We start from the raw sequence: 22,559 nt of genomic DNA on the forward strand, positions 1-22,559 counted from the left end.
TCTGGAATAAAATGCGTATGTTATGAGTAACGCTGCATACACCAAATTATTTTACAAAATATAGATACCGAATGACGTGGCAGAAGCCAGCTCACTGTTTTTATTTATCAAAAGTAGTGACATGGAAATTAACTAATTTAAGATATAAATTTTTTGAATTATTTTAATAGAACAAAAACTAGAAGAGATGAACATATATACAAGAAAAACCCTAATTCACCCTTCTAAGTCTTTGTCTTAACCACCATCCAAGCTTCCTCTTTCTTATCAGATCTACCATCTATAGATTTCTCTATGTGCATATATATATATATATATATAGAGGATGTGAAGCGGACGTCCGCATTCTGGCTTAAATGCGGACGTCCGCTTCACATCCTCTCTGTGTATATATATATATATATTACATTCGAATTCGATCAGATTGTTTGGAGACCTACACATTGATGGTTGTTTGAGGCTCTAAAGCTCTTATACTTGGCTCAATTCTCTCACCTGATGCTAATCAATACCAATTGGAATTACTGTTATGTATTTGAAGCTTCACTTGGGATTGGTAAATATAAGTAGATTGACTGGGTATAGCAAATGGCATTCATGAACCAGATCTTCCGGTATGGAGAAGATCAACTCCAACTCCAACTCCAATTAGACTTGGAAGTTGGAACGAACCTCCAATTAAATCATGAAAGGGGAGCTACTCACACCAGGGTATACGTTTTCAATACGGGAGCATATATAGTTCTACATAATTAAAACACAATTTGTTGCATCAAAAACAGAAATACCCTAGATTTGTAAGTGTTCACTTCCAAGTATATAACATTTTACGAATAATGATAGTTAAAAGCTTAAAGCCTAGAAAAAAATTATATGAATGGCACGATAACAGTTAGAATGAACTTTTGCAGAAACTAAGTAAATGCATTTTGGAAATTTGTAATGACATACTGGAAAACAATTTTGAAAATTCAATCCATGTAGGAGATGATGTGGCATTTGGGATATAATTTTGGTATAAATTTTTGGGGTCTCAAACATTTTCCGTATGTTATACTTGTCCAATAATACAATGTTAGCGGCTTTAACAGATTTGGCACCCTTGAAATTTGCAGTCTTGATTTATAAAATTGTGGAAGGTTAAGCTCAGTTGTTAGAAGGAACTTGTTTTTGGTTGCTCTCATTGCTTTGGCAAATCAGGAAATCAACGAGTTGGAGTTTCTTTCTTTAAGAGATAGCCACAACAGCTTGGGTAAAAAATTACAAAGACGAAACGAGGATAGAACAAAAACCAAAGACTAATGCATTGCAAGACAAAAGTGGTAGATGCTCGGAAACTTCGTCATTCATAAGACCAGAATCTCCAGATCACTAATTCATTTGGCTACATCAGTAACATCTTTCTGAGACGAGAATCTTTCAAGGCGGTAGCTTTGTAACAGTTTGAATTGACTGTACATTATTCTTTTCGTTTTTTTTTTTTCTTAATAGAATCAGTACAAAGTAGCAAGCAAAGCTCATGATTCTCAATTCTCATTCTCATACAAAATAATAACAACAATATATTCTGAGTTTGACTTTCATTCTCTTTCTGCCATACAAGTTGAAACAGAGGCTAAAACAGCGTATTGAATCGATTACTTGTTCTCTACTTTCAGTAGAAACTGGAACAGATGTCAGACAAATGTTATCCAGATGGATCATTCTGTTTTCAGTTCTGCTCTTAGTGATATTGAAAAGGTTGCAGATGGGTTCCTTGTTAGTTATCTCTTGTCCCAGAAAATGGAAAGGCCAAAACCACGTGTGGTCTACTTCTTCCTTTTATACACTATGAGGCAGCTCCAGGATGAATGAGATAAAGATAGGAGTCAAAAGTTCATTACAATGACCAAACAAATTCAATTGTTGCTCAGCCAGCTTTTGAAGTTCTTTCTACCTTCGGCAGGACAACTGAATCAAGATTTGCAGGATAAGGAGTCCACAACCCTAAGCCTCCCCTACTCTCTACCAAACCATTTTTCGCATTAGCTTGGTCCCAATCTTTACCCCTATCCTTAATGGTTCCGTTACCCTTAAGCTGACTCCAACTAGTTACCCACTCTATGCGAGAAGAATGCTCCCTTATGTGTGGATGCAAAATAAATAGTGAATTGTACTCGCAGTTTGGAAACATAAAGAACTTAAACGCATCCCCTAACCTGTACAGAACATAACCAAAACTCAGTTGGTCCCTTGGTGTGAAGAGGTCGACCTCATTGAACCACAAGCAGCTAAACAAGTTACTCATTGCAGTATGCTCCCGTATGATAATTGCTCCCTCTGGCACATCTGCATTAAAAACTTTCGATTAATAAATGGAATAAAAGAGTATCATATGCATCAGCATAACTTTCTTTGTTTCCGCACATCCGTAACATTCGATGTAATCAAGTCAATAAACATATGAAACCAACAACTTTATACATGACCCAAATATACTGTCTGCCTTCTTACCACTAACAGTTTTCTTCTGCGGACTCCATGGCTCCATGCCCTCATATCGGTAAATCTTCATGTGAAGATCAATAAGAGGTCGAGCATATCGTTTCCTCCGCTTGTTTGCATCTGCCTCCTCATATATACTGTGAGAATGTTTGTGCTGAGAAATGGCAAATGTATTCTTCTCCCGCCATAAATATCTGCAAACCAAATTTAGTTCCGTCGATTAAAGCCCTAGATGTGTGTGCATACACGCACTGACACACATGTATATGCGCAACTATAAAATGAAGTCAAACCGATACCTTTCCAGTATAAGCAATGGATCAACCATGAGCTCCATTTTACCATCAATCCAAATGCTGTACTGCGCCTTAGGGAATAAACGGTGGGTTATGATCTTGGGGACCTTCCCATTCCTTCTTGGCTCATCATAAGGCGGATGCTTCAGTAAAATTAGACGCCAGACGCCAACCCATTTCCCTCCATTATTATCCTCTCTGATCGTAACATTACCCTTTATAAATTCAAGAGATGTCTCATCCACCACCATGAGAAAACAGAAGAGCTTCTTAGAACGGGGGCTCAAATTTGAAGGTTGATGGGGTATATCATAACCATCAAAAATGCCCGATGCAACCACAAACCTACATTTCTCAGCATATTCAATGTCTTCAGGAATCATGTCACCGCCACCATTTCGAATGAAACCACAGTGCACCTGAAGTATATGAAACATTTACAATATTAAAGGAAAATGAATACATTAAGTTTAAATTCTCACGGCACCACATCACTAAGTTCTAAAGTACTGTTTTGAAAATATGAGTAACTATCAATTTAAAATGAGTACATAATTTGATCTTTTATTTTTGGGTGAGATTAGTATTTTACTGCTACCATCAAAACAAACAATTTAAGCACATGCTCCAAGCTAGGACAAATGCGAAAATGTTCAATTTACCTTCATTGTTGGTTTTAGCTTAAAACTCTCTTCTCTTTGCGACCAGCTTTCATGTCCTCCAAATAGTGGGGATGACTGTGTTTTGTCATTTACCGCCTGATCCTCCACATAGATTAGCTTTTTAACGATTTTATCAGGAGTTCTTCCTTCTGGAATAACTATCTTATCTGGATCATTGGCAACGGGAATTGGACAACCTATTTCATAAAGAGTATAGGATATCATGTTAGAAAGAATTAATTTATAATTCAAAATGGAAGAAATATTTCCGTGAACATACGGTGTTGGAGTTGTGGTTTTGCTACAAATCCCATATTGCGTAACATGTCCAACACCGTGCTATTTTTGTTACACATAGCTGCAAGTCAAGCCAGAAACAGTGCTATTATCTTAAACAACTGAGAAAAAGTATCTGTAATTCAATAACAAAACATTTTCACTAAGCACTGTAACACTGACAACAAAATTGAATTGCATCCATAGCAACTTTTAGCAAAGAAGGTCACCTATTGCAAGTTCTACATCATCTTATAGACACAATTTCTTTTCTAACTATGGGAGTATCAGCATTAAGCAACTGTGTTTCCCCAGACCAGATGAAAATAAGAGAACAAATCTTTTTTATCTTAAAGGACATCACTTAGTTCCCTATAGTAAAATTTGTCATCCTGATTGTTCTTATTAAGTTGTGCTGAAAAAGAGTCCCCGATATTCCCATTAGTCATGTATGTAAATAAAGGGTATAACTCTTCACTTTTGGGGCAAAGCTACTGCAATAACCAAGTCTTATTCAAGTATAGGGACCGAAAAACAGAAAGTAAATGAGTCAAACAAGGACCGAAAAGAGCTTCAATGCATGAGTACCTGATAAGATTGAGATAGAAGAGTGGCATGACCACACATGGAACAAAGTTGCGAGGAGAATGAGTACCACCCACAAGATGACACCAACAAGAAGCAATCGAATAACGCCCTTCTTGCAAACAATCTTGATGGCAGAATCCGGGGCAACCTTTCCCGGAAAAATCCCACCTTCAACATCTGTACCATCACCACCACCACATAACTTACTCAAACCAATTTACTCTATCTAAATACAAACCTAATCCTACACCTGTTTTTTTTCCCACAAAAGAACAATAACAGATCTACATTCTACTCCAATCTTTTCATCGATGCTTACCTCTACCAAGCACACTTAAACCACTCCTTTCGCCTCTGCGGTGAGTGCGAAACGATACAGACCGTGGACTATCTTTCTCCATAATCGAACCACTACCGCCTTCTCATCACTGCATCACAATGCATTCACTCATAAATTTACAAACTCCACAGAAACAAAAAACACAAAATTGATAAAACTCCATTCACATTTCTACTAACATTGCATCATAATCCAAGATAAAACTCCATTCACATCTCTACTAACACTGCATCATTATCCAACACCACAATCCATCTATTCCAAATTTCACAAATTCTACAGCAAAAAGCTAACCACAAGCTCAAACCCTAATTTTCATTCCAATCCAATTCGAGATCTAGGTTTCTCATCAAACTGAGCACATTGTTCTCTCTAAACTGACTCTCATTTACAGAAATTGAAAAGCAGAAACAGTGACTCACAGATTGGAAATCAGGATCTCCGGACCGGTTCCGACTGTTCGCTTCAAAACGACGCCGTTCTGATCCTTCTCGTTTTCACACAGCTGGGTTTGCTGAATGGAAGAAGAAAACCGGCAATAACGATTCTACTGCGGCAGTATTAGTGTACAGAACAGATGAGAGGTGAGGATATTAGCCGTTAGATCAAGCGATCGGTTGAGATTTAGTTTTAGTGGACCGACCCGTTTTTAACCGCTATGACCCGAAATTGAGAAACCAAATTCGATGCCCTAAAAATAAATAAAGCAGAGAGAATCAGAGAAGCACTACACCAATTTGATTCGAGCTTTCAGCAAATCGCGATTTGGTGTAGTTGGGCTGCGTTCAGGTTTGATTTGCGTAATCCAAGACTCTGTGAATTTTAATTTTAATTATTTATTCGGGGGGTTTTGTAAGGTTTTGAGTTTGGGTATTTAGGGTTTTGATCTTGGGTGTAGATCGGATTTGGTCTCGCAATTGTTCTTCACTAGCATCTTTAGAATTGGAGGTAAATTATCAATGATTGTGTGGTGAATTTTGGACTGCTCAGATTTGTGGAGTCTTTCGCTTTTGATGTGAAATTGATTGTGTCATATGCAAATGTTCGTTGATTTGAAGTGATATTACGTAAAGGCGAGATTTGCCTTTGATTGATTTACCAAGTTCCAATGTCAACAAGTTGCTGGTTATGTGTGCACTGATTGTGTATAATTGCTTATTTTGATTAAGATATACATTACTAAGCATTCGAGCATTGCAGTCTTGTACTGGTTTATATAGTTTCTGCAAATTTTGGTTTCGAACTCTGGATTGATAGTTAATTTTTTTTTTTTGTGTACGTTTTTCATTCGCAGTAATTTTCTATGATTGCTGGACAAATTTACTGATTCCAATTTATTGTTTTTGACAGGACCTGTCAATTATTAGCGTAAGAAATGGATATGAATGTAGATCATTATGTGATTCTTGGTTTAGAATCTGGAGAGAAAGGCGCTGAGCTTACAGAGGAAGAGATCATAAAGGCATACAAAAAAAAGGCTTTGAAGTTGCACCCTGACAAAAACCCAGGTGACGCTGATGCCGCAGCCAATTTCCAAAGGCTCGTATCGTCGTATGAGATACTCAGGGACGAAAAGGCCAGAAAATTGTTTGACGACTTACTCAAAGTTAGGAGACAACAGCAACGCCGCGATTTACAACGTGATGCCAAGCGACAAAGGATGGTCTCTGATCTTGAAGCAAGAGAACGAGCTGCCTTTGCTCCAGACCCAGCTGCCAAAGATAGACAAGAAGAGGATAGAATTACTAGGAAACTTGCTGAAGAGATTGCGAGAATACGTGCAATGCATGCGAATAAAGGGGTGCCTACTGCTTCTGTTCCTAAAAAAGAGAATAGGAGAGTTGAGAAGGAGAGTGCGGGTGGTGCTGAGCAAGGGGTGGATATGGAAAGGATGCTTAAAGTTACATGGGAAAAGGTTGGTGAAGATTATACAGCAGAGAGGTTGAGAAAGCTGTTCTCTAGGTTTGGTGAGGTTGAAGATGTTGTTATCAAGTCTAAAAAGAAGAAAGGTTCAGCAGTGGTTGTAATGGCAACTAAAGATGCAGCTGTAAGTATGGCATAAACTGTTTTTCTTTTTCTTTTCCCATGGTCCTCAATTTGGACATCTATTTTCTGAACGCTGTAGTAACATATTATTTGTGTACTATTTGTAGGTTGCTTCAACAAGAACTATGACTGGGGACCTTTCTAATCCATTGCTGGTTATACCTCTTCAACCAGTTGCTGCTCCAGTGGCTCCAGCAGCTCAGAAATCTGATGCACCTGATCGTCTTAATAATTTGGTTGGCACTGGGTATCAATCATTTGAGGATGCTGTTTTGAAGAAACTCGCACAGGTTTGACCTTAATCCTAGTATTCTTTATCCCAGGCCATCTATAGATTGCAATTAGCATGATGAGACTTCAAACACTCTATTCAGTTTACCTGTGTATGTGAGATTAACACTTTGTTTTAGAACCCAAGTGAGATGTTTCTGTTATACAATTTTACATGTCTTAAAGCAGATAAATAACCAATCGGATTTACAAGATATTATACTTGCATGCAGTAGTCATGTCCACCATTTTTCCCAATTTTGAATTAACGAGTATATGTCAATTTCTTGGAAAATGGAAGTTAAATTTATGCCGGCCACAATGATTTATCATATTGCCCAGTTTCTATGAATCAGTTCTAATCTTTTATTTGTTTCATTGTTTGTGTACTGTAGGCTGCACAGAAGCAAAAGTAATAGTCAGACTTTTAGAAGCATGAAAGGATGGTTGATCTCAAAAGTAAAGTTCATGAACTCAGTGGTTTCAGTATAGGTAAGCAAGTGCCATACCTCTTATATCTCATTTTTGGCATTTTCATTTCCATGCCAGTCTGCACCTTTGTCACTGTACTTTCTGAACAATAAGGAATGCTTTCATAGTGCCTTTTGAAAGTGCATGCAAGCACATTCTACTTATGTACCAAAATACTTTTGCCAAAGGTGTGATCCACATACCACATGGCTAGAGAACTCTATAGATACCCATGTGACTTGAGCCAGATCTGTTTCTTTTGGTTTTGTTATTTGGGTTATGAATGCAAAACCTTTCCTTGAAATTTCTGTAGTCGAACCAATCGTTTTGTGAAAATGTCTCATTGGAGAATCTTACACCCCAGGATGATATTGGTTTGTTGTTGGATATGCAGGGAACTGGTGTAGTGTGTCTCTCTCAACTATCTCAAGATATTGCCAAGAAAAAACTCTTGGTGTGAACAGTGTTGAATAGGCACCAGTTCATGTATCAGTGATTGTCCTTTACATCTACATGTCACAGTTACATATATACAAAAGAAATTCTATCGTCCATTACCAATTGTACCAGGGGATGTGACGCCTTAAAATCCCCTCGACTTGCATCACATAATTTCTAGGCTTCCAATTGGTATCAAACACCAATTTCCTGCGGTTTTCTTCTTCTGTTATTCCTCTGTTTTGGCATTCTTGTCCATTAGTATGATTAGTACACACAATGAGGTATGAGCGTGTTTCATGGTCCCATTGCCAGCAAAACCAGCATGTAAAGATAAAAGATCTGTTGGAGAACTCAACTTATTGGTACTCGGGGTTTCACAACTTCACAGAATGGGTTGGTTGAAAACTGTTCTCTGCTCCGGGAAGCTTACTTGAATGGAGGGTCACTTCCTTAATCACCCATTAGTAAAGGGATAAAGTGTTCTGTTAACTGTATGTATTGTGTTATGCGGCACCGGTCGAAATTTGTTGCCGTATATTCACGCCTTCACCGGTGTTGTTTTCCCCTCCTAACCATCCACTTCTGTCGGATTAGCTGCCATTGGCAATTTGGCATGGTAACTACATAGCACAGTTCAACACCTTTTATTTACAAAAGAAAGGCTTAGGCCACCTCTTCTTTAATGTCGCTTCTAGCTCTCATTTCTGGTTGAGATATTATCACTTTCATCACTCATACTCGAGATCACTATGGTTGAATGATTGTACCAACACCGAGACAACAATTTACTCCCAAACACAAGTGCAACAACTGTAGGTAAAAAAAAAAAAAAACGCTGGTTAATTCTTATTGCTTAACAATAATTAAACGTACAGTGATTTGTATAACAATTAGTATAGATAATATCTGTTCTAATAATATTAACTAACANATATTANAGCCCTTTCGTCTCTTCTGCAGCCCCAAAACCCCTAACCCAACGACAGAAAAAGGAACGNGTCCTAATACATCCACTCTCTCTCTCTCTCTCTCTCTCTCTCTCTCCTCACAAACCCAACCGTGCGCTGCCGCACCCCCACGACCGCCTCTATCACTACCTCAATGGCGGCGGCGAGTGCCACGTGGCAGCCACAGAAGGAGGGGCTGACGGCGATCTGCGGGCTACTGGAGCAGCAGATATCGCCGTCGTCCTCCGCTGACAAGTCTCAGATTTGGCACCAACTGCAGACCTACTCTCAGAACCCTGAGTTCCACAATTACCTTGTTTTCATTCTCACGCGCGCTCAGGTACTCACTACTGCTAGTACTGCTAGGGTTTTCTCTCTTTCAATTTCAGATTGATTGATCATGCTGCTTTTACTGCGAGAAATGAACTAGGATTGATTCTCTCTGTTTGATTCCAATTCGCTTCGGTAGGGTTTCACTTTCCGATCAGTGTTGACTGGATTGTAGGTGTCCCTATGTGTTCAGTGAGAAATTCGTGTTTACATGTTTTCGACGAAACTCTACTGTTGGATTGAACATGAGTATGAGCAGTTTCTTTTAAAATCAACTGTTTGGTGTGGACTTTTGGACAGGGTACATCAGTGGAGATTCGACAAGCCGCGGGGCTGCTGTTGAAAAACAATCTTAGAAATGCTTATAGCAACATGGATCCTGCATATCAGCAGTATATAAAGTCGGAGTTGCTGCCTTGCTTGGGAGCAGCGGATAGGCACATCAGGTCTACGGTAGGGACAATTATAAGCGTTGTTGTGCAACTAGGGGGAGTTTTGGGATGGCCGGAATTGCTGCAAGCTCTTGTGACTTGTTTAGACAGTAATGACGTGAATCACATGGAAGGTGCTATGGATGCATTGTCCAAGGTAAATACTGTTTTCTTGAGTTAGATATATACTTCTCTTTCCAGTGTATGTATACGTGGCTGGAAGCTCCTTTGCTGTTGGAATGCATTGGATGTTCCTTTTGTAAAATACTGCTATGTTCTTAAAGCTCCCCATTTGCCTAAATATGCTTCATAAACAATCCTACTATTAATCCTACAGAGAATTGCTTACTTGTGATAGTTGGTGGTACATAAAGTGTGCATATTTTCAACCTTTCTTTTTCTCAACCTTTATCCAATAATGGTGGTAATTTAGACCTTTGTTTCGTATCACCATTTAATAATCTACAGAGGGGAATCAAGTATGGATAGGTGGTCTTCTGGAAATAATTGGATGATGTGGAGATGTTTTGTTCTTATTTATAACCTAATCATGCATGACGGACCTTGGCCGCCTCAGTACTCAAGGGGTTGTCCAAGACAAACTTGCTGTTACTAATAGCTAGTTAGATATAGAAATATTTATTAATTGACTTACTCATTTCATGTTTTGTACAAGCTACATATCATAGGTTCAATATAATAATCAAGAAAAATGTTAATTAAAGACCAACATTATTCAACAAGATCCATCATTTGGTAAAAGAAAGCTAATTATCTACAGATGGCAGATATTGTGGCAAGTACAGAGTTCTAAATGTAGCGCTTAGTGCTAATGGTATTTATCAGAACCGTATAATTTCTTTGACACATAAATTTTATGACATAACACAGGTATGTGAGGATATACCTCAGGTGCTTGATTCAGATGTACCTGGGTTGCCTGAACGTCCCATCAACATATTCCTTCCTAGATTGCTTAAGGTAAATATAAGATAACTTAGTTTTGATATACTGGATGTATATGTTAGTAGTTTATTTGTTGATTGTTTTTCCTCAATATTTGGCGCCCTTCCTTACTGAACTCTGATTTTTACCAGTATTTTTTTTCTTTGTCATGGTTTCGTTTGTACAGCTTTTCCAGTCACCACATTCATCCTTGAGAAAGCTTTCCCTGGGTTCTGTAAATCAATACATTATGTTGATGCCAGCAGTAAGCATTTCTGATTAACCTATTGATGGAGTAAGGTTGGACCTTATACTGATGATTGGGATTAGTAACAATTATCTTTATGTGTTCCTTGATCGTAGGCTTTATATGCATCTATGGATCAGTATCTTCAGGGTTTGTTTGTCCTTGCTAATGACCCTTCTCCGGAAGTTAGGAAATTGGTGAGTACTTTATCACTGTTATCTCTAATCTAGACTAAATTGGCTAAAGGTAATAAGGCTTGCATCATATTGCTTCCTTTCTTCCGCTTTTGAGAATTGCTCTTTTTTCATTCACTCGCCCCCCAGATTGGCTGCTGTAGTGTGGCTTCTTTGTTTGTGGCTCTGCTCTAGATTATTTTCTGTAGTTTCTTTACCTGTTGTTTTCAGGTGCTTTTTGTGAATGATTTTGTTGTCCGTGGAGCCTTGTAATTCCTCATTCATTTCCCCCCATCAATTTATCTTTATTATTACGAAAAATTGGATACTGAAACTTTGACTAGAAGACTCTTCCTCCAAATGTACTTCCATATATGATTTCTGTTGCATGTTATTTCAGTAGGAAATTTCATTGTTTCAGAAACCAAAAAATTAATTTTATTTATTGTAGCTGATTATTGTGTGAACACCTCATCATGTTGAATAGTGTTGTATAACTTGTATAAATTATCATAACCATGGGTATGTGATTATCCATAACTAGAGGATATTGTTTTTGTTTGTTTTGAGTTCTTTGCATTATTGATCTATATATTAGAACTGACTGATGCTCATCTCTATTTATTACTGAAACTCTTACATGGTATAGGCAGTGAGTAGATCTGCATTTTATTTTTAAAGAAAAGTTATAAAAAAGTTTGACAAGATAGTATCATAGTTAGTCTTGCAGTCATGAAGAAAACTCAAATATGCTGGACCTACAGTGTTAGGTTCATATCTCATGATTTGGTACTCATCATCTCTTTGTTGAACAGGTTAGTGCAGCATTTGTTCAGCTGATTGAAGTTCGTCCAGCTTTCTTGGAGGTGACACCAACACTTTAGTCTTGTTCAATGTGTGTTAAATTTAAGTGTCAATGCATGCTACCTATTTATGGTATCAACATGTTTTCGGTCAATTTCAAATTTCCATCTGATATCTTACTTGTCTACAAATGTCTGTCTGACAAAAATCATTTTTCATTTTGCTGTTCTTCGGTCAATTTCAAATTTCCATCTGCCATCTTACTTGTCTACAAATGTATGTCTGACAAAAATCATTTTTCATTTTGCTGTTATCAATTTTTCCTTCATTGGACTGTCAATTCATGTTGACTTTACCATGTTCTGCAGCCACATTTGAGGAACCTAATTGAATACATGTTGCAAGTCAACAAGGACACTGACGAAGAAGTTGCCCTTGAAGCCTGTGAATTCTGGTATTCTTAGTAAACTCGTCGTCTTAATTTTTACTCTCACCATTACTTTACGCATCATTAGGTAGACTATGGATTTGAGTCTTAATGAGTGATGATTTAATGGCTGGGTTAATTACAAGCTTGTGCCACCAAGTGCCATTAGTTATGGTTTCTTGTACATACTGTATTGGTTTTATGTGTTGTAGTTTGTGATTCAAAGGCCTGCATTTAGGTGTTGGTAGTTTGTGATTCAAAGGCCTGCATTTTCTCCAGGCATCATGTGAAAAGTTAGCATTGTTTTTGGGAGTAAAATATATGAATCTCTTTCAAATCTAGAAATTATTATCCTGTGTGCAGAAGAGGATCATCATATGGCTAACTTTTATATAAATCTGTTGCTCAAACCTTAAAAAGTTGTGGATGCTAGTACTTCTCTTATTTCTCATTTCCCATATCTGGAGATATGTTCTTGATTCTATGATGAGGACATCATAGTCAAACCTTTCAAGGTTTATGAGCGAAACAAATGGAAGGAGAAAGCACCTAATCATTCAAGATAATTATTACACCTGGGAGGGAAACAAAGTCTGATGCCTGAAGTCTCTAAGCTGTTTGTGTCTTTTCATATTTCCATTTCAGTTTAGTAGTCTTAAGGTCTCTTTAAGTTGGTCTTAAATGCGTCAGTCTCAGGAGAGGGTCCTAATGAGTCTTTAATGCTTTAGTTTTAGAAGAGTCTTTAAGAGTCTTTAGTGTAGTCCATTTGAGCTACCAGCTTAAGTATAAATAAGTGTAAGGGCTACCTAGGTATGCTATGCCATGTTTTATGAATAAGAATTATCAGAGTATTTTCTGAGTTTCCTGTGATAGGATTGGCGAGAAGCCTAGATTTGGTGAGAGACTAGGGAGTGATTCCCAAATCAGAGTGTTTTGTGTGTGTTTAAATCCCCAAGCTTTAGAGCTTGTTGATCCTGGTATATAAGCAGTAGGTTTGCTGCATCATTCTATGACTGAACTGTGTTTTGTTAATTATTATAATCCGATATTCTGTGTTTTGACAAGGTCTGCATATTGTGAGGCTCAGTTACCGCCTGAGATTTTGAGAGAGTTTTTGCCCCGTCTAATTCCGGTAAAAGTTAATTGTTCTGTGTATCTTTTATTCTTTTATTTTCTGTAGAGACCATTGCTTTACGTCCTTGGAATGTGTTTTCTAACTTCGTTTAACACTTTTATAGATTTTGTTGTCCAACATGGCATACGCGGAGGATGATGAGTCCCTTGTAGATGCCGAGGTAATTTTTACTTGGTCAATCAGTATTTTTTTGTCAGGGATAATGAGTTGACATTTGTTGTAGTTGAATACTTATTCGGCATCACTTCATTGTTGCAGGAGGATGGTTCTGTCCCAGACCGTGATCAGGTTCAACCTGATTGTTTTTATAGTTAATTGTGTGGTTTTCCATTTTTTTTTTCTCCTCCTCCTCCTCCCTGAATTTAACTTAGAAGGCCAATACTTTGTATTGCAGGATATCAAACCTCGTTTTCATTCATCACGGTTTCATGGATCTGATGGTGGGGAAGAAGAGGTAATATCCCATGTCATAATGTTGCTGAATTTCAAATGTTTGGCTGCTAGTTCTAATTTCTATATTTTAAAATGACATGATTTGTGATAATGACAGGACGATGATATTGTCAATGTTTGGAACTTACGGAAATGCAGTGCAGCGGCTGTCGATATCCTGTCAAATGTGTTTGGCGATGAGATTCTCCCAACATTGATGGCATTTGTTCAGGTCTGAAATTTATTGAGTTAAAATGAAAAGTTTAGTTTGCGCTCTTCACTCTTTAAAATTGTGAAGAATTGATTATGTAGAAAAATAAATGACGGTTCTGCATAGAGGATTGATTGGTTTTTAAAGTAGTGAAGTGCACTTGGTTAACCTGGAAAAGTAACATGTTGGGTCTAGGTTTTATTTTTGGGTTCTTTTTAGGTTACCTGTTATTCATGGTCAATAATTATATATGCTCTTTTATCTCTTTGGGAAATAACTTGAAAGTATTCTCCAAGTTTTGAGTTGAATGTGAAATGCACCTACTGAAATTTTTGGGTCTGCTCTAATTGCTAACATTTACTTATACTTTTAGGGTTTGTTATGAATACGCAGTTAAAATGCAAAATTGATTTTTCATCTTTCGGATAGGGCAAGTAATCATCCCAGCTGCTCTATTGACGTGATAGTGTTGAGCAGTGGTAGTGTTGGGGCTGTGTAAAACTGCTTTTATTGAAAAGAAATTGAAAGTAGCAAGTAGTTGGTTATTAGGACTCTGCAAGAGGTTTATTGCCAACAGTGATACAAGTCAATACTAATAGGAAGGTTTATTGCTTAATTATTGAGCAAGAGGTGGCCAAAAGTATAAAATACTATTATGTTATAGAAGAGTGAATACTCTGCAAAGGATCCTGTTTTAAAGTTTAGAATTGTCAAATTTGCAGGCCAAGTTGTCCAACAGTGATGATGAAACATGGAAAGAAAGGGAAGCTGCTGTATTGGCTCTAGGTGCAGTAGCTGAAGGTTGCATTATTGGTCTTTATCCTCATTTGAATGAGGTAATCCTGTGACACCTGATTCAATCAATTTTTTGAAGATGCTATGACTTGTAGAATGATGCTTCTTCTACTTACGTAGTTTCATGTCTTTTGGTATTCTATTTAACTTCATTTGTGCGCTGTTGGCTTCTGTGTGCCATTTTTTGTTTGAGAAGCACACAAGCTGATCTACAAATTTCCTTTGTTTTCTTTTCTTTGTTGGCTATTGATGTCTACCTAGTTCTATTTTTGCTTTGCCATTAGTGGCAACTTTGTTTTTCTTTTATTTAATTATGTATATATGTCTGTACTTTTAGATATGCATTTTTAACTGTACAACATGATGATTTACATTGCAGATCATTGCGTATCTTATTCCTCTTTTAGACGATAAGTTTCCACTTATAAGGAGTATATCCTGTTGGACACTGTCACGTTTCAGCAAGTTCATTCTTGAGGTATAGTTACAATCCTTAATCTTTACTTTATCCTCTAAAACGATTTTTATGTTTGCGGTTATAAATTTCAGATGGTTTGTCTTTCTTAAGAATAATTAAACGATCTCTGTTTCTGTCTTTCTATCTTCTTCTTTTTCAGTTGAATATGAGGCTACGTAGTCTGCACATTTGGTTTATATTATATTGTATGCCGTCCTTAGATTACAAAAGTGGTGGCAGTGGGTCTGCAATATCTAGATTTCATGGTATCTATTATCTTTTACTACTTTCAAAACGTCTTCCATAAGTTTTTCTGGGTCACAGTTGATCCTAGTGTTGAAAAACAAATATGGGGTTTCCATGCTTTGTATTTTGATTCCTCAGATTCATATATGAAAATTTGTTGTAAAATATCTGATAATATCTTACTCCTGTTGGATTCAGAAGCTTAAGATTTCTACGCACAGTCGTCTACATATATCTTTGTGAATCATATAATTTTTGGACAGTTTTTAGTTTGCGTATTTATTTATTTATTTTACCTATTTGCCTATATTTGTGCTACTCATGCCAAAATTCTTCAGCTTTGTAAAAGATTTTAGGATTGACACTTACCTTTTTTATTTAAGGGTGTTGAACATCAACAAGGTTATGAGCGGTTTGACAAGGTTCTTCTGGGTCTCTTGAGAAGAATATTAGATAATAACAAGCGAGTACAGGAGGCTGCTTGCTCAGCTTTTGCGACCCTTGAAGAGGTTCTAATTCAGTCCAGTTGGTTTGTTGAATATAGATCAAGTATTACATGTTTGATTCCATAACCTTTGTCTTTAAACTGCAGGAGGCAGGCGACGTGTTGGCACCACGCCTGGAAACTATTTTACAGCACCTTATGTGTGCTTATGGGAAATATCAGGTTCCTTCCTGGCCTTCACCTTATTCTGTGTTGTTCTTACTGTTTTTTTAGATGAACACTTGATTGATCAACTTTATTTGATATTTCTGTATTGCTGTTCAGAGGCGGAACCTAAGAATTGTATATGATGCCATAGGAACTCTAGCAGATGCTGTTGGTGTGGAGTTGAATCGCGTATGTCTTTTTTTTTTCTATCTTTTGTCATTGTTGTTCTTTTACTTTTGTTCAATCAAAACTTCATATTGTACAAGATACTTTTGAAATTTGTGTGAAAGTGTGTCAAATGCGCACTACAGGGTCCAAACTGCTAATTGACTATATTGTGCTTTGCAGCCCAATTATCTTGAAATTCTGATGCCACCGTTAATTGCAAAGTGGCAACAACTTGCAAATTCAGATAAAGATCTGTTTCCATTGCTCGAGTGCTTCACTTCTATTTCGCAGGTACGCTTCCATTTTAATGGTTGGAGCACTTTACTTCTGTCTGATGCAACAATTAGAGAATCTTATTGTTTGTTTCCTTGTGTCTAGATGCTAGCTATAAGGCACAATAGAGGCACTGAATTCAAATGCCCATTTTAGCGGTTAATAAATAAAATTAAGAGCTCTTATGTATGATTAGGATTGTTGTTTACGATATCATAGGAAAGAAGATGAAATGCTTTTGTTCTGGGCAGATTATGTTCATACAGGGCAATTGAAGTGCAGTTTATTGTTGCTGTTCCACTCCTTTGTTCTCGTAATGGATGATATGCTAATAATATACTTGTAATTGGGCGAGATCTTTTATGTAGGGCGAGATCTTTTATGTACTGTCCTTGTATTATTATAAGCTCTACTCTAATAGTGTTGACAGCCTTAAATTACGTTTACCGAGAAGATGTGGTAGTAATTTATACTCTTCGTTATATTCAGGCACTGGGTGCCGGATTCTCTCCATTTGCTGAGCCGGTGTTTCAGAGGTGCATAAGCATCATACAGTCCCAACAAGTTGCAAAGGTAGGTCAATCAGTGGGAGAGATATTGCTGAATTCAATCTCCTGTATATTATCAAATAGTTAACTTAGTAGGTTTCCTGTTGTACTAAAAGTAGGTTGGTCCTGACCTGTTTTATATCAATTGGAATTGTAGAAAAATGTGTGATTGATGCCCAGATATTGTATCATGCATGTGTTGTTCAGTAAATTTTATGTTAGTAGTCAGTGCAACTTCTATCAGCTTATCTGTAATACAACAGCTCACTTCATTCATTGAAGTTTATTAGCAATAGGATCTGAATGCCTCATTATCTTCTCAAGTCTATCCTAAGCAAAACTAATGCTACTAATATATTTCTACAGGAAATGTTTGATTATCAAAGTATGATCTAACTTTCAAATTCATTTAAGGTGTTGCTCTACTTTGGCAGGTTGATCCGGTATCTTCAGGGGTCCAGTATGATAAAGAATTTATTGTATGCGCTCTTGATCTGCTTTCTGGACTTACAGAAGGTCTTGGTAGTGGAATAGAAAGTTTGGTATATTCTTCTTTCTCCAAATTTCTCCGAAAATAATTATTAAATACATTATTTGTTATTGAAAGTTCTCTGCAGTGGTTCTTTCTTTCCCAAATATTTGGATCCCAGAATCCAATCTTCTGAGATTTTCTTGCTAAGACATTGTGCAATCTCTTTGTGAGTGTTTTTTTTTGTTTTCAAGTCTGAGTCATGATACAGTTGGAAAATGCATTATAAAGTTGCATGTTCACGGTATACTTTCATTTTACTATTTATTTTGTCTCATTTTTCTTAGTGATATACCTCCCAATAATTTTGAATGCGACCAGACATGTTGCTATCTCTGTAGTTCTTGTTTAAATGCATCTTCATAACAATCATTCTGGATCTTGAATTATTTGTCCGACCACTACAAATAATAGATCTCAGTGGCTGGAGCAGACTTGGGACTGTTTAATGTGCGACCTTCATGCTTGAGCCGCATCTATTTTTAACTTGCTTTATTGCTTGCAATTTGTACCCTGGCTTTTTCTCTATTATTTGTTCCTGTAGTTTCTCATCTGCACTCTTTGTCCAGGTTTCACAAAGCAATTTGAAGGACCTGCTTTTGAATTGTTGCATGGATGATGCTTCGGATGTTCGACAGAGTGGCTTTGCCTTACTTGGGGATCTTGCAAGAGTAAGTTCTTACCAAATGATATATTAAAGTTTGACGTATTTGAGAACTTAAACCAGAAGGATAAGCAGATGACACAAGCTTTCATGGACATACTGGTATTTACTGGAAGCTGTTATCATATTTACTCTTTAACTTCTATTGTTGTGATTTTGGATTAGGTATGCCCCGTCCATTTGCGTCCTCGTTTGCCTGAATTTCTTGATGCTGCGGCCAAACAACTGGTATGTGAAACCTATCGACAATTCTAACTATTTCTTTTTACAGTAATTGACTCATGTGACACTTTGTTGCACAGAATAATCCTAAGCTGAAAGAAACTATTTCAGTGGCAAATAATGCGTGTTGGGCCATTGGTGAGTTAGCAGTGAAGGTAAAGTTTCCTCTTTCATCTATGATATCCTTATTCTAAGTCAAAACTACTGGAGCACAGTCCCTCAAATTAGCCATTGGTGATTAGTTATAAAGTTCAATGGAATCCTTTGATTTTAGACTTCAAAATTTTGTGGTATGCTGCACCATTATTATAATGATCAGTTCTTATTGATTTGATGGAAGAATAAGACATCGTAGTGGTCTTCATTTCTACTTGTTGGCTTCTGTGTATTGTGCTTTTTGTTTGGTCAATAGAAGGCTGTTTCTTAAAAGAAAAAAAAAATCACAAATCAAGGAAGCTGATCTACTATGCTTTAAAGTTGCGGAGTGAAATGCTCTCATCAACACACACGTTGACATGCATAAATTGATTCTGATTATGCCAATATGGGTCTGTGCATGTTGGTTTGCCATGTGTCTGTCTATCCTGTCACATCATCAACATACTATTTTGCTTTAATTGTTTATGATATCATCATGAAAGTAACTTTGAATTTCAGGTTCATCAAGAAATTTCTCCAATTGTTTTAACGGTCATGTCTTCCTTAGTCCCCATACTGCAACATTCAGAGGTGATTTTTTTTCTTCTATAATTGTTATGTCTGCGATGGGGAACGATTTATCTTTTAATTGCATCTCTTGATGCTAAGCAGGCGCTCAACAAGTCACTAATTGAAAACAGTGCTATCACACTTGGGAGGCTTGCATGGGTTTGTCCAGAGCTTGTGGCTCCGCATATGGAGCATTTCATGCAACCATGGTGCATTGCTTTGTCAATGTAAGTTTTATTCATGTATATGAAATAATGGATAATTAATCAACTAGTCTTATGATTTAATCTATTACCACAGTTTTTGATATGCACTAGTAAGTAGTTGAAGTAGTAGTAGTAATATAGCTACTAGTAATTCACTTATTTTTCGTGACCCAAGAATGTAAAACTGTAGGACTTTAAACAGATTTATTGCACCGCTGAGTTTTCAACGTAGATGTTGCTTCATATACTGTTGGAGAATTTACACTATCTCTTTGACATATGCCCAAAATCTGTAGAAGGAATATGGCAGTTGAAGAACTAGATTCTAGCAGTGGGCATGATCTTTTATTGATAACATTGACATATTTCTTTGAATATATATCTCTCTTTTTTCTTTGAACTTAGTTCTAGACATAAATCTCACCTACAGAAAGTTGGTCTGCCCATGAAGTTCTATGATCTCGGGTCTCACTGCCAACTGTTTAGCGAAGTTGGCAGGCATAAATTGAGGCCTAGAAACAATCATGCTTTTATCAGAAGACTGGTTTTAAATGCAAAATTATGTCCACAGGATACGCGATGATATAGAAAAGGAGGATGCATTCCGAGGTCTATGCGCTTTGGTATGCATCTCTCTCTCTCTCCTCCCCCACATCCGTGTGTGTGTGTTAAATCTTTGTATTTCTATTCACACTTAGATATTCTCCAATTTTCAGGTTAGAACAAATCCGTCTGGAGCATTGAGTTCACTTGTATATATGTGCAATGCTATAGCCAGTTGGCATGTAAGAATCACGCTACATTTATCTCTTTTTAACCCTTTTTATGACACAAGCTCAATTTCTGATATGATATGTTAATAGGAAATAAGGAGTGAAGAACTTCATAATGCAGTTTGCCAGGTGTTGCATGGTTATAAGCAGGTAAAAATACCATTTATATTGTAATTTGTGTCCAGTTTTCTTCAAACTTTCCAAATGTAAATCTTGCAAATTGTGCAATTGTCTGAAAGTTTGGTCGCTCTTTTGGAAAGAACTTGCAAACAATATGCAATCTTACCAAATATGGGGTTGAGATATATGAAGAATACAACATTGTAATTTGATGACTTTTTTCAAATTTGTAATCTGTCAGATGCTTGTGAATGGAGCGTGGGAACAGTGTATGTCTGCTTTGGAGCCAAAAGTCAAGGAAAAATTGTCAAAATACCAAGTGTAATGTTGTACTCGTAGCTGATGTATTGTACGTGATGGTTCACTCTGCTATATGTGCTCATCAGAGATCTGTATCTGCATCAAAATTGTTGTTTCTTCATCTCATACATACTGGTCGTGATTCTTACCAGACCAATTTTTTTGGTCGCCAATTTTCCAGTGAAAGTTTAGGGTAAAGCGTAAGACTTGGCATAATGAAGCAGCTCAGGTTTGGGGCAAGAATGTGGTGTACAGGGTGCAGCTTTCCAAACTTTGATGGTGTGTTTGTTCTTGTTGTCTTGTATTTAGAGAAAGGCAAGAAGTATCTGGTGCAAGTCTTGGATTGATGATTCTTCATTTTAGGTCTAGAGTTTTCCATTATTCAACAATTCCAGTGGGGTTAGGTTTGTCAATGATTTCCACAGTTTTTGTACAAGGGGGTTTTGACATTTATTATAACAATTTTCCATTGGAATTTTCCATTGTTTCGCATGTTGATCAACTGTAACATTTTATTAGAGGGTGGAGAGAGTGGGGAGTTCCAGAAAATCCATACGCGCCACACTAAAATAGATTATTGTCAGCTTGAGTTAACGTCGACTTTTGGTCTTACCCTAAACCCTCAAGGACAATGAAGTCTATTTGTTCTGCTAATTGTTAAACCTATTCTGAACGACACAGATGATGAGGCCTCCCAGCAAATATTAATCGAGCAATATCAAGTGTGCGAAACCTGGGGTGATGGCGGCGACCAATGTCTTGATTTGCATAGAGCTTGTAGCAGGGCGGTGAGGTGACCGGCCTTGGTTGCTCTCTAGGCGGAGGGTTGGAGCTTTTTCTCTAGTCCACGACTAGGAATGGTCTAGTGCGTGGTATCAGATAGCAAGTGGGGAATGGCTCTTCCATTCGTATTTGGAAGGGATCCTTGGATCCCCTGGCCATCTTTCTTCATACCAATATTTCAACATCACTCTTTAGTAAATATTGTTAGTGAGTTGCTTGATTCTCCAGGATGGAAAGTGGGAGTGGTAAACTCAAGTTTTGACCCTATTGATGCTGAACATCTCTAACTTCGATCTCCAAATGATCATGTGTAATTATGTATCACCCAGCCCATTCCAATTTCAAAGTCACTAGGTCATATATGCCTAGTTCCAAATGCCCAGAAAATGGTTGGTTTGCAAATTGTATTTTCCTTAGCTTTCTTACGTATTTGTGCTTCAAATTCTTCTAATTTGCTGTTGGATTCTAGTTTTGTTTCGTGCTGTGCAAATTCAATTATGAAATAGCAAAGATTACGAAAATTTTATACTCAAAGAACCAGAGTTTCAAGAGTCAAGACTAGTGTTGTCGACGTCTGCAAAATGACTCCAATTCTCCAAATAATGTGTAAACTAGTCATGAAATCAAAAGTTCAAAACTACAATTTCAAGGCCAAGTAATACTGTAATAGTGTAATACCATATTAAAAGTGATAATTATGAAAAAAATTGACAGGAAAAGGAATATGAACTAAGAACAAAGAAACTTGAAATGGGGGAAACTACACAAGGCTAGCTGCATTCTAAATTTTTAATGGTGTCCTTCCTAATAAGCCTAGGAGATAATAAATCAGTCTTCAATAAGGATTGAGAACCTGCCCAACGAACATCACTGTCCTAGTCTCTTCTTCTCTGATGAGATAAAGGAATGGGTGATCTGCCACGAAATCATTCGCAGGGCCGCAGGGGGTAGCTGATATTGTGACTTAGATGAGTTTTGGACACATACATCACTTGATGGGGTTAATGGTAGCTGATATTGTGACTTCATTCACTTAAAAGTAATTGATGTTGAACATGTAAATGTTGCACAATTATTTCCCTTTTGATCCAATTTTTGGATTCAACTTGCATATCTAAAACAAAGTTATGTTCTCATGTTTCTTAACTTTTATATTATC

General features: G+C 37.1%; 3 protein-coding genes across 4 annotated transcripts; 2 read left to right on the top strand and 1 right to left on the bottom strand.

The window, feature by feature from the left end:
• Positions 1-1,488: 1,488 nt before the first annotated feature.
• Positions 1,489-5,145, bottom strand: LOC101293359. The gene is made up of 8 exons (XM_004290694.1): positions 5,069-5,145; positions 4,626-4,734; positions 4,307-4,483; positions 3,723-3,800; positions 3,443-3,639; positions 2,784-3,199; positions 2,494-2,678; positions 1,489-2,328 (listed from the first exon to the last, which is right to left on the bottom strand). The coding sequence occupies exons 2-8, from the start codon at positions 4,705-4,707 to the stop codon at positions 1,910-1,912; spliced, it is 1,554 nt and encodes a 517-aa protein (XP_004290742.1). The 5' UTR covers positions 4,708-4,734; positions 5,069-5,145; the 3' UTR covers positions 1,489-1,909.
• Positions 5,146-5,353: 208 nt separating this feature from the next.
• Positions 5,354-8,607, top strand: LOC101293648 (dnaJ homolog subfamily C member 17-like). Of its 2 annotated transcripts, none has more exons than XM_004290696.1 (4): positions 5,354-5,435; positions 5,997-6,693; positions 6,800-6,982; positions 7,358-7,734. In XM_004290696.1, the coding sequence occupies exons 2-4, from the start codon at positions 6,022-6,024 to the stop codon at positions 7,376-7,378; spliced, it is 876 nt and encodes a 291-aa protein (XP_004290744.1). In that variant the 5' UTR covers positions 5,354-5,435; positions 5,997-6,021; the 3' UTR covers positions 7,379-7,734. The 2 variants fall into 2 exon arrangements, with proteins under 2 accessions (XP_004290744.1, XP_004290743.1); XM_004290695.1 differs by lacking the exon at positions 5,354-5,435 and adding an exon at positions 7,828-8,607 and having other exon boundaries at positions 5,518-6,693; positions 7,358-7,454.
• Positions 8,608-8,975: 368 nt separating this feature from the next.
• On the top strand, positions 8,976-21,099 carry LOC101294129 (transportin-1-like). Its single transcript, XM_004290697.1, has 29 exons — positions 8,976-9,161; positions 9,452-9,739; positions 10,474-10,563; positions 10,715-10,792; positions 10,891-10,971; positions 11,763-11,813; positions 12,120-12,205; positions 13,244-13,310; positions 13,417-13,473; positions 13,572-13,601; positions 13,708-13,767; positions 13,864-13,977; positions 14,679-14,792; positions 15,131-15,229; positions 15,838-15,963; positions 16,047-16,121; positions 16,224-16,295; positions 16,455-16,565; positions 17,037-17,120; positions 17,530-17,637; positions 18,194-18,295; positions 18,454-18,516; positions 18,591-18,665; positions 19,168-19,239; positions 19,321-19,445; positions 19,996-20,047; positions 20,141-20,209; positions 20,288-20,347; positions 20,559-21,099. The coding sequence occupies exons 1-29, from the start codon at positions 8,976-8,978 to the stop codon at positions 20,640-20,642; spliced, it is 2,679 nt and encodes an 892-aa protein (XP_004290745.1). The 3' UTR covers positions 20,643-21,099.
• Positions 21,100-22,559: the final 1,460 nt, after the last annotated feature.

Source organism: Fragaria vesca, linkage group LG2 (genome assembly GCF_000184155.1).
Source record: "Fragaria vesca subsp. vesca linkage group LG2, FraVesHawaii_1.0, whole genome shotgun sequence".
NCBI lineage: Eukaryota > Viridiplantae > Streptophyta > Magnoliopsida > Rosales > Rosaceae > Fragaria > Fragaria vesca.

Bases quoted from the DNA above. Each gene is read 5' to 3' on its own strand.
- LOC101293359 (XM_004290694.1), bottom strand. From the start codon at position 4,707: ATGGAGAAAGATAGTCCACGGTCTGTATCGTTTCGCACTCACCGCAGA. The intron at 3,801-4,306 runs GTACTCATGCAT...CTTGACTTGCAG, and splicing joins TTCTATCTCAATCTTATCAG to CTATGTGTAACAAAAATAGC. The intron at 3,200-3,442 runs GTAAATTGAACA...CATATACTTCAG, and splicing joins AGCTAAAACCAACAATGAAG to GTGCACTGTGGTTTCATTCG.
- LOC101293648 (XM_004290696.1), top strand. From the start codon at position 6,022: ATGGATATGAATGTAGATCATTATGTGATTCTTGGTTTAGAATCTGGA. The intron at 6,694-6,799 runs GTAAGTATGGCA...TACTATTTGTAG, and splicing joins TGGCAACTAAAGATGCAGCT to GTTGCTTCAACAAGAACTAT. The intron at 6,983-7,357 runs GTTTGACCTTAA...TGTGTACTGTAG, and splicing joins TTTTGAAGAAACTCGCACAG to GCTGCACAGAAGCAAAAGTA.
- LOC101294129 (XM_004290697.1), top strand. From the start codon at position 8,976: ATGGCGGCGGCGAGTGCCACGTGGCAGCCACAGAAGGAGGGGCTGACG. The intron at 10,972-11,762 runs GTGAGTACTTTA...TTTGTTGAACAG, and splicing joins CTCCGGAAGTTAGGAAATTG to GTTAGTGCAGCATTTGTTCA. The intron at 17,638-18,193 runs GTATATTCTTCT...CTCTTTGTCCAG, and splicing joins GTAGTGGAATAGAAAGTTTG to GTTTCACAAAGCAATTTGAA.